Source organism: Strongylocentrotus purpuratus, unplaced genomic scaffold, assembly GCF_000002235.5.
Source record: "Strongylocentrotus purpuratus isolate Spur 01 unplaced genomic scaffold, Spur_5.0 spur5_scaffold_2, whole genome shotgun sequence".
In the NCBI taxonomy this organism is placed as follows: Eukaryota; Metazoa; Echinodermata; class Echinoidea; order Camarodonta; family Strongylocentrotidae; genus Strongylocentrotus; species Strongylocentrotus purpuratus.
The window spans coordinates 27,536,923-27,548,649 of record NW_022145605.1 but is presented as its reverse complement, the minus strand read 5'-3'; the positions used below and the strand labels follow the sequence as shown (position 1 = coordinate 27,548,649).

Genomic DNA, 11,727 nt, shown 5'->3' with positions numbered 1-11,727 from the left:
TAAGCCCTCAAGTTGGAACGAAACTGGCCTGGATTATGTGCACTAAGGCTTCTTGCACTTAGCTACATATTTGTTTAGCCTCTCTCAAAGTGAATATGTGGGACTGCTGCCCGTGGAATGCCTGAATGGAATGCTTTAAATGAATGTCTCCAAGAGAGCCAGTTACCAAATAGTATCACAAATAAATTTATGATTATTAAGAGCAAATACTACCGCACTCTGTTGTACCGCAGTGAGAGTTAACCCAATTTTCTCTTACTTTCCAGTACCAATCCCAAATAGATTTCTTTAAAATAAATAAAAGAACAGTGATTGAAAATCTATTGTTGAAATTGAATGTATTGGATATTTCAATATTAAAATGAAATGTGTGTTGTATGTCATATCTAATAAATTCCCTTCCTTTTCTCTTTGTCTTTCTGATTATATTTTAGGTTGAAGAAGTAACTCTTATGTTTGACCGTACTACAAACAGACACAGAGGTAAGAACATACTTTCATACTTAATTAAGTAATATCATTCTCCACTTCTTCATCAGAAATGTTAAAGATTATTATTCTCAATCTTGAAAATCAATCTGGCAATCTTTTTCATTGGAATCTGATGAAAAATGGAGCAATCTTTAATATATCTTTTTCATTGGAATCTGAAGAAAAATGGAGCAATCTTTAATATATCTTTTTCATCAGAATCTGAAGAAAAGTGGAGCATGAGTAATGAAATCAGATGACAGATGACTTTGGATCCAATTTTAAATCAGCATCATAAAGATATCTGTTTAATAATAGGGGAATTAAAATCTAATTGGAGCAATGTTGCGAATAGATGGAAAACTGGGTGACTGATATGAAATCGCCATCATGGAGAGATAGCGGGATTTCTAATGAAACCAATGTTGCTTAATGGACATTGGTGGTCACCTTGAGATTAAAACTGAGCTAAGCTGGTATTTAGATGGATTTCTAAGAAGATTTAAGCCGGGAGGATTAGACAGATAGCATCAGTAGATTAGGGAGGAGAACATCCATGGAACTCCGGGATGGAATCACGGTGTCCTTGCGTGACATTTGCAGGAGCCGATAAAATTCCTGACGAAAATAGGATGCAACACGGGGCGTACAAAACGTGTTTTGATTTATAGAAAAGCCTGCTCGTAGATTAGGTTTTCATATCGCATCGGCAAGTCATCCAACAACTATTTGCAAGAACGGGATTGTTTGGGGAGATTGTCATTGTTATTTATGGCATCCGTTCCAATAGAGAGGGCGAGGGAGCATGGGACGAGGGGAGGAAGGGCTGGATAGGGGGTGGAAGATGGGAGGAGAATGCAGAGATTATGCCTGTGGACTCGGGAGATTTGGTAGGGAATAGTAGTAGCAGTGACAGCTTAAATTTGGGTTACATCGGGGAAAGCCTGTGTGGGTGTGTGGATGCATGTGTAAATGAGAGAGAGAGACAGAGAGAGTGTTAGAAGAAATATGTAAAATATGTTTTATTTCATAAAGAATGTGAGAAGAACATAGAGAAAAAAACATGACCTGCAATAGGCATGTTTAAGAAAAAAAGGAATGCATACGGTACACAATAGTATGTTCCTTTATTGTATTCCTCTTAACAATAAAATATAGACATAAGACACAATTAGTTGATGATGAATTAAGATTAATATAAACAAAAGATAGTAGATATATTATTATTAATATTCAATTTTATATCCTGTTTGGGTTTGTTTTGATTAAGCCAGGGAAAATGATGATTTTAGCATATTCATGTATTATCTCAATGTAATTTAGGTCTTTCCAAATACCAACATATTTTGAGCATTGTTGAAGCATTGGGACGGTCAAAAGAGGCAAGAATTTTCATCTTGAGCTTTCATTTTCCTTTATATGAAGACAATCTGAGCAATGTTTTGTTGAGCCAAACGTTTTTTTTTTGTTCACCCCAGCAAAAATTTGTGTTTAATCTTAACCCATCCATCAAAGTCTATTTGTTTTCAATTATGAATTAATCTGTTTTCTGACAAGCATCCCTCCCTTCACAGATCTCTTTCATTACACAGTGCAAACTGGTTCCATCACGTGACGTGACTGGGAGTTTTGTTTTCCCCTCTCATATAATGTCTGCTAAAGGAGACTGACAAGGCTTATGCTCTATGAAAATGAGTGTAGCAATAGGAAAATGTCTTCTCTTGATGAATTTAAAAAAGATTCATAAAATTTCATACTATGAAAGAGTTTTTAATTTGTTACCGGTATAACAAAACATTAGATTTTGTGAAATCGTAAACACAATATTGCCTCAAAAAGGCCGCGATTCGGAGATGGGAGATTTTTTTAATATTGGTATTGGTGAAGTCTTGTGTCACAAGAGTTTCTGGTCTTCCTATAGAGTACCGAAGCTGTGACGTCATAAAAATCTATTTTGAGAATTTCTCAATTTTTTCTTCATTTTCCGAAAGAACATAAAAAATAATGTTCAAATGTCGAAAACCAATTGAATATGTTAAATATTGGTTGAGATATGACCATCTGAATAAATATACTCCCCATAGGAACTCAGTGTTATATGCTCTGGCTCCTAATGGTTAGGAGCCAGAGCATATAACACTGAGTTCCTATGGGGAGTATATTTATTCAGATGGTCATATCTCAACCAATATTTAACATATTCAATTGGTTTTCGACATTTGAACATTATTTTTTATGTTCTTTCGGAAAATGAAGAAAAAATTGAGAAATTCTCAAAATAGATTTTTGATGACGTCACACTTCTCCACTCTATTAGTGTGGTATCAGAAAACTTTCCTATATCATTGCTGTTGTATGCTGATGCTCCCAACCCAACAATATTGGGTACGCACTACACAGTTGTATAGTTGTTGTATTGCTAATAACCAAAGTTTGTGTTCTTTTTCACTGTAGTGTGGTATGTGTAAAAAACTGCCCTATATCATTGCTGTTGAGTGTTGTATGCTGGTGCTTCATATACCCAACAATATTGGGTATATACATGGTCGTATAGTTGTTGTAGTGCTAATAACCGATGTCCTCTTGAAGAGTGGTTTGTGGAGGAGTTTCCGGTGCCATGCTAAGCCAGCGGAAGGCCCTTGTGATATCCTACACCCTACCTTGCTTGTAATAGGAGCCCTGAACAAGAGGGGGCTCTCTCTCTCTCTCGATCTACCTGTGTATTCAGAGAGATTTCCATGGGATATCTCACTGAGCTATGGTAGTCATAAATAGGACAGATGGGAAGAAAAAATGACGGAGCCTAGCCTTGCAGGAAATCTCTGTGTACTTTTTGATCCTGTCTTCAAGGATTTGGGCTTTATAGCTCGTACAATGGAAGGAATAGTCGTGATGAAATGGTGTCATCGACCATCAAAAGTGTGTTGGTTTATTGTCTTCAAGGCTTGAATATGGAAGCCTCAATAGCTGTTATTGATTCTTAAAATGTATCTTTTCTTTATATAAAAGGGGTTTAGAGGTTGTAAAACCCTATAGATGAGGTCCTCACAATCGAGAATGAGTATGAGTAATACATATTAAATGTTGTCATTAAAAGGTTCTTTGATCAAAGTTGGATGAATAGGAATTACATTAAATACAACCTATTTGGGATTGATTGCAGCAACTATTTCAATCATATTCATCTGATTATGCACATAATGAAAGAAGTTAACAGACAAAAAGAAGAATAAATTGTATAGTAATGTATTCTGCAAAGATACATGCTAGGAAATGTTGGAGATAAGATGAATGTCCCTGTAAACTGATACCGGTACTTCAGCCTAGATCCTGCTAGAAATTGAAAGCAAGGCAGAAATATAAATAATGGAAGGAGGGAAATAGGTAAAGTATCAAGTCCAAGTGGATTCATTTGACCTACACAAAAGGCAGGACAAAGATTAATAGCTAAAAGAAAAGGGAAATGGAGTCCATGCTTAAAGAAGGAAAGAGGATAGAAAGTAAGAGCAGTCTGTGTGCTGAGGTGAGAACCATAAGGGCATTAAGTCTGTGTTGAAGCGTAGGAGGTAACCCCCTATCGGCTCTCACCTGACGCCTCCACGTGTATCAAGAACGGACCTTCTTCTGGGACCTGGAGAGGATGATAATGAAGAATGGATCCCAAGAATTCTGAAGGATGTAGACCAGCGAAGAGTTGTTTGTTCCCAAAGGGAGCAATTATATTGGCTTCAAACTCCCATTAGCGCCTCCAGTCCTCTCACACTCCCATTTTCTGTCATCCTATTTCTTCAGTCTCTGGCAGGATGGTCCTCATCAATGCCTTCATTCCACCATCCTCTTCCCATCTCTCTTCTTGGATACTATCATGTCCATGGGCTTTGATTTAAGATCACTTCTCAGGCTAGGCTTTTTCTGTTTTTGTTTTTTAATTTCTTTATTATATTTTTCTTCATTGATTTCAACATATTGTACTTCTAAATCTATGATTCATTTTAAGAATCCAGCCATCTCAAACCATCAGCTTTACAGGCTGCCAGATCTAACACGATTTTAATGGAGAGATAACTTGTGTGATTAAAGGAAATAAATACAGTTGAATTGATGTGTACCTTTAAAAGTGAGAAATAAAAAGCACCCTCTCACTCTCTCTTTCTATTTATGTACCTTACATGTTCTTTGTAGTTCTCCATTTCTGTTTCCTTCATCTTCCTTCCTCCCTCCCTCTTTACTTGTCTCTATCTCTCATTGTATTTTTTTTCTTCTCTCCCATTAATTGTACATGACTGTTCTCTTATCTACCATTCCATCTTGCCCTCATTTTTGATTCGCTCTCTTCGTCCACTGACCCTCCTCCTCTCCCTCCTCCCTCTCCCTCCTCCTCTCCCTCCTTCTCTCCCTCCTCCCTCTCTCCTCCTCTCCCTCCTCCTCTCCCTCCTCCTCTCCCTCCTCCTCTCCCTCCTCCTCTCCCTCCTCCCATCTCTTCCTCTCTCCTCTTCTCCCTCCTCTCCCTCCTCTTCTTCCTCCTCTCCCCCTCCTCCTCCTCTCCCTCCCCATCTCCTTCCCAATTTTCTTGGAGGTATAAACGCCGATGCTGCGGCGGGCGTAACCCAGTCATAGAATGCCCCTCTCTTTGTCGGCATCCCCTCCCTCCCTCGCTGGCAAGGAAGGAGATGAAGAATAAGCCTGGGAGAGGTTCATATGAAATTCCCTGACCCCTACCATGTAAAGTTAGGCCCTCAAGCTACCTTATAATTGGATAGCTTTGAATCCATCTTGAATTATATTGATCACGGTTTTCTCTTCCTTTTCTCTCATTCTTGCCTCATCCTCGTCTTCCGCTCACCAATCTTTATATTCGTATTCCTTTGGAGGCCCAAGAACATGATGACAATTTTACCGATGCAAGACTTGTCAACAGTCTTACGCGACCCTTTGAAATCTGTGTAGAGGCAGAAGGATGTTAACTCTTAACTAAAGCACTATAGTCACTGCCCTTCTGGCTCCTAGCACACATAATCTGTATTGATTTTTTAAAATAAGGTTGACTGCTTGAATGGTCTTAATGGAGCTTATTTAAGAACCTCTTCTTATGATTGGTATTCTTAGTATTTAGTTGTCTCCGGTCAGGTTAGAGGAAAGAAAACCATTTAGATGCAGTTATTTTGTACGAACTAGTCAAAGCAATGTCAGCTTAAATATAAGATCTAACTTGATCATGCTTTGAATTGAATTGAAGGAAAATATTACAGGTTAATGAAACGGGTGTAAATTTGGTATTTTGTACTTACCAATAAAATGTTGAAAATGACAAATAAACATGCTTAATCGTTTTCAGCCTTTACACATCATTACTTTTTTCATTTTTTTCTTTCACATTCTCTTCTAAATTTATGTTTTTGAATGGTTCGTTTAGGGCAAGAAGAGCATTATCTCTGTGTTGAATAAACTAAGTTGATGTCTTTCCAGCTCCAAACCTACAAAATTAGGTCATCGCCATGGCTAGATACCGGTACCCGGAGGAGTAATGCTCCCTATGTTTGAGAATGCTCCTGCTCAGTCATTGCCAATGCCATCATTAGAAATCGTCATTGATTGCCTACCAATTCAAGATGTAGCCTCAGCTCACATCAACTCCTTACCCCTCACCTAACAATAATTCATTAACCCCCTGCAAGCACTAAGTGAATCGAGTCAAAGACAAAGCTTAGCAGTGACACATGAGTCACCCCTGGATCCTGTGCACACTATGAATACTTAATTAGCTTATAATGCATACTCAATTTGAACAATTTATTTGTGGATAGCGTGAGCCAGCCTTACATCTCGGTTAGATTATACAGCTTGGGTACGTGGATAAAAGTCTCAGACCCTATTATTACCTGCCACGTTTAAGAGCCCTCGGATTCATCACCCGTCTCTGTAATTGTTTGCCTGGTGATACGATTCGGATTTGATATTACAATAACGCCCCCGAATCGTGACTTCCTTGTCGACATGAACACAGTAGTTTTAATCGTTCTCCTTAATTTATAAAAGTGGATTCATAGCAAAATGAATTACAGGGAAAGGAACGGTACATGAGCAACATACTACATCAATCTTTATTGGAGAGATAGCTAGGACAGTGAAAATTGCATTTAACACGATCGCAAGTGCTTTCGAGAAATTATATTTACGCCGTTTCAATAGCCTCGTGCTTCACCTATTGAATTGTGCGAGCTTGACAATGATGTATTGCGTAATCAGAACATGATTTTATCATGGAATGTACAACAGGTATTGAAATCGTCCTTGAGTTGTATATTCGAACATAGTTGCGGTTGTGTAACATTTCCCTCTTGTTTCTGAGGTAATTCAACCCAATGCAATATTTTGACCTTGTTGACACTAGAAGCTATCTTTTCAATACAAATTGATTGAATGTGCTGCTTATGTACCTTTCCTTTACCTGTAATTAGTTTTAGTGTAGATTTGATTAAAACCAAGGTCCTTATACGATAGCTATATAACAGTAATGTGATATTGTTTCAATAATTGTTATGACTTTGTACGACAACGGCGCACCGTTTTACTATCGCGTAACCGCAGTGTGCTCAGGAATTCATGAAAAATGCTAATAGAACGCAGCGTTTGTTTGAGCAACAACAGTTTTTGTTCATGCATGCATTGTATATGCATTGTGGTTTATTAATGAAATGTAATAGCCCTTGCGTGACTTGGAGCTAGCACGCTGCATGCATGCTCCGCGTGTGGATAAACCTCACTCGCATGCATGCCCCACTTCTATAAATGGAGGATAAAGGATGTGTTTTTCAGACAATTTTTCCCTTCCCTTCCCTTTTGCTTTCATACCAAGTCAAAGGCACACTAGAAACATTTTATGTCCACTTCAGCCATGTTGTCTTTCTGCATCCGTCCATTCAATATATTTTGTTCATATGAGATGAAACTGCTGAAAATTCTATTTTACAACATTGGTGAAAACTGATACTTAAATTCATTCAATAATCATAGGCATAAGCTTGGTGTACTTCAGTACTAATCCACTAAATGTCATTCACATTTTGTTGTGCTTTGGAAGAATAAATTTGATTTGATTAAACAGGTCCTTTCCAAGCTCAATGATTTTTCTTTTCGAGTAATAGGTGTTGAAGAATATATATAAAGAGATAAAGAGCTCGTTTAAATTTCTGCTAAAAATTAAAAGTACCTTACCAAAGGAATTATAAACAGTGATGTATGCTTTTTTTTAAATACATATTTGATGAACACTGGTGGGCAGTTGTTGGTAGTTTACTGAATAATGCATAAACGGACTGAAAATATGAATCTAGTTTATCATCATCATATATACCATCGTGGGCCATTCAATCCCCATCTCCCATTAAAGACGTGTTATAGATGCGTTATCTTTGATGTTGCGGCTACCGCCCGGATTATTGACCCATCATGCATTGGGGGGCTATCCCATCATCCACCAGGCCTCGTTTCCTGTTCTTCATCACCTGCCGCTGGAGATCACCATGTCACCCGAATCGGCACAAGATGCAACAAAACTAATATTTCTGGAAACCGTAGAACACCAAACCCGCAGGGCTTTTTAATTTCATAACACAGTGATTGAACCAACTGATAGAGAAAGGATGGGATAGTGTGTAAGGTGGAGTAGCTAGCACACATGTATGTGATGAAGGAATTGGGTTTTAATACAGGATGTCCTGTATGCTGAAGCTAACAGGAGTCATATTGAGAAAGAGATACATATTTTGTTGTAACATGTTTTCATAATGTTGTGTCTATGATTGATAATTGGAAGGAAAAGGTTTTTAATCAAATTTTATTGTTTTTAATGATAAGATGGAGATTTATTCTTCTTTCTTTTTAAACAGCTATTGCCCGAGTGATTCCCCAAAAATGTTCCCTGTAATAGATTTGTCATAAAGTAGATAGGATAAAAGAAAAAGGAATTTGGAATGGATAGACTCTGTAAAATAAATTAACACTGATAATCTATAGTAAGTATGTTTAAAAATGTATACAGTGAAGATAAACAATGGCTTTCAGAAATGAGGCATATTTCATTTAGAAAAGTAAAGAATTCATGTGCGTTCAGTAACCTCATGCTAATTATTGGATACCACGGGATAGGCTGGATTATCTTGCAGAATTTAAAACTGATGAAAGCCAATATCAAATAATGTCAGACATGATTTTATTAAATTTATGTGGACTTTACTTGTACAGAGCCTGCTAGTTGGTAGGATTTTCTATATGCCTATGACGGAGGGCTGCCTGAAATGGTTGGGTTAGCCCGGTGCTAATCTTGTCAGCGTTGATTAGACCTTTGCTGCAAGCTCTTTCTGCTTTATTAGACAACTAGAACAGTGGGGGGTTCTTGACCGACCAAACTGGGGCTCCCTCGCTCGCCCCTCGTTCACAAGGTGAGCCAGTTTCTGTGCTCTGCCAAGCGGAAAAGATTGCCGGATTTGACGCCCAAGTTGCTGCTCGCTGCATTTTCGCTGCATTTCCGAGATGGCAGCTAGGCATGCAGGGCTGCAGTCTTGCCTCAGAAACCATGAATCAGTGTGTCCAAACACACGATATGCTACGTCAGCTCAGCTTAGGCCTCCATAGCTTCAGGGATTTGAATCTCTTTACATCGTCATCTGATTTTGAATACATGAATGCTAATTTGTTCCGTTATGTCCATCTCTGGAGGAGCGGCCTTATCTCGGGAGAGGTAAAGAATCACGTATTTAGTGCATCATGTTTGATGGAATCTTCCATCCCTCTCCATTCCATTCGAGTGCACACAGAAATCAATGCCCCCTTGAGTAGCCTAATTAGCCTTCTATGTGCACACGCTGTCACGACCCGTGTATGAGCAGGGGCCCTGCAAATCAATGCCTGGTGCGGGTCAGCGGTCCGGTCGGACTGATAATTAGCTGTGCGCATGGCTTGGCCGACCAGGCCGTTCAATGCCCCGGTATGAACCGCTCCTCAAAGTACATGCGGCCGGGGCTGTAATGATATGCATGGCCTTGGCTAGCTGCGAGGCAGCGTGCAGGCAGGGACTCTGAGCGCTCTACTCAATGGCGAGAGGAGGCGATGATGTCGTCCAGGTTGCCTAAGGACCGTCATGCGATGAGCAGCTAGCCCTAGGGCCTCCCAATCTCACTTGCCTCCCTCATGAAATTAAATTTCTGCAGTGGGAAAAACATGGAGGTGTCAGGAGGCCCTGGACAGGGTTGGAAACATGCAGGCAATCCCTTCCCTGCTTGCCTGCTCTCTATCCCCCAAATCCCTCAAGTATGCCTTAGGAACCTCCTCACTGACACTATCATCTAAACAAATATCCCCTCTCCTGCACCCTTGGCAGTAGGGAAGGTGAATCAAATGATGAAAGTATAGTGCAGTGAGAAATGGCCCTGATGTAACTCCTAAGAGAGCCATGGTGTAATGATGACCTAACCTGACTCTAGATAGTGTGGGTTAGTGATGCTAGGAGGGTGATTAGTATCATAGATCACACGCGAGTGAGGCATCACAGCGCGATGAATTCATTGCTCTGGAAAGAACCTCGCTAGAGAAGATTCATTAAGAAACCAACAACGGGAATGTATTTGTAAGAGGTGTGATTACTTGTGAGGTCGAATACCTCTTTTCTAACAGGTTTCTTTTTCATCATTCACCCCCGTCCTGTCACCTCTGGAGGTATCTCAGTCGGGATGAGATTTTCCCTTCTCCCTTAACCTCGTTTACCCTTTATCCTAACCTCGTCACCCGAGCAGGGTATCCTTTTTGGGGTGGGACCCCATCCACTCCCTCCCTGATACCTGTACGCTGTACCACGCCCCACTGGGGTGATACTACTCTCCCTGCCAGCCTTCATCCTTGCATCGTGTTGCTAGCAAGGCCTACTTTGGAATGAGACTTCCACCCCACCCTCCCCCGCCCTACCCCAACACACCCCTTACCTGTCCCATCCACTTTTGGATGCATCCCTTCCTACCCCCTTCACCTCTTCAATCCCACCTCAGCAATGGGATGCACCTTTAATCCCTACCTACCCCTTCTCCTTTACAATATCATCCCGGTTACCCCATTTGGAACATCTTAGAATCTTGGGACTCACTTCTAATACCTCCTCCTCCCCTAACCCCTGTGAATGCCCCTTCCCCCAGTGGCACAAACCCCTCCCCATTTTCCCTCTTCCAACATCACCCCAGCTACCCCCTCCTGGGATGCACATGTTCTCCCTTCCTACCCCCTTCATCTAACGGTCGTACCCCCGTCCTGGCCCCCTTCGGGATGAGTACCTAGCTGCCTGGCCTGGTTTCACAAGGCAGCCCCAGATTTACTTAGATTGCTTCAAAACTCCCATTTTCCCAGAGGCCCTGTTAACGGTCATACCTTACCTCTTTCTATCTCTTACCTTCCCATCCTCCTTTCATTTCACTCCGTCCCTTCAATCCTGTCTTCCCTACCATCCCTGGTAAAAAACAGAAAAGAAGAAGAAGAGTGATGAATAAAAATAAGACCTAGTGACATTTTTACCACCGAATGGCACGGTCTTTGCTCTTGGACAAGTTACGTTCCAATTATCTGCTGTTTCCTATTCCCCAGTGGATGATTTTCCTCTTCATACATCTCAAAACACGGCCATGCTAGCTTTAAATAATCCTGATTTTATCTTCACCAGACAAGAGATTGCTTCAGACATTTTTCTAAACTCTTCTGATGGTTCTTAAGGATCCAAATAACCGGGAAACCCAAAAAATTGTGTCCATGAACTTGAGAATTTTTCGGTCAGTAGAAATTCATGAAAGTACCCTTTTCTCTAATTAGATCATTCCTGAAACCTGTTTTTTTTCAATATTTCCAACGGTTCTTCCTATAAAAACAGCAGTCGGTAACAGTTCACAAAAGCTTTCATTGTGAAAGTTTTTTCTTTAACAACATATTGAAAGCTGATTGATAATACCTATCATATTTACATCAATGGATACACATATTATCACTCCTTTTATCAGTCGTTAAAAACAAAAAATACCAAATATTTACAAAAGAGTACCAAATCCTTTTTTAATGTTTTAACATCTACCATAGATGAAAACATCTGCATTTATGATGTCTTTATGATCAGTGATATATTGGTGACCTTTATTAACCCATATACATGTAATTATTGATTGATAGACAATTAAAGCTGTATATGGATCAAATGACAATGCTTTTCAGATTTGTAATATCATC

The 11,727-nt window shown here is 39.8% G+C and overlaps 1 protein-coding gene across 6 annotated transcripts in view; it reads left to right on the top strand.

The window, feature by feature from the left end:
- Positions 1-411: 411 nt before the first annotated feature.
- The window catches only part of LOC763497 (RNA-binding protein Musashi homolog Rbp6), a 50,097-nt gene continuing 38,781 nt past the window's right edge, over positions 412-11,727 (top strand). For 5 of the 6 annotated variants that reach the window (XM_030992129.1, XM_030992127.1, XM_030992124.1 and 2 more), the window contains exon 1: positions 413-483. In XM_030992129.1, the coding sequence (XP_030847989.1) occupies positions 453-483 (31 nt within the window). In that variant the 5' untranslated portion in view covers positions 413-452. Of the gene's footprint in view, positions 484-11,727 lie in introns of all 6 variants that reach the window. The other variant, XM_030992128.1, reaches the window with a different exon arrangement.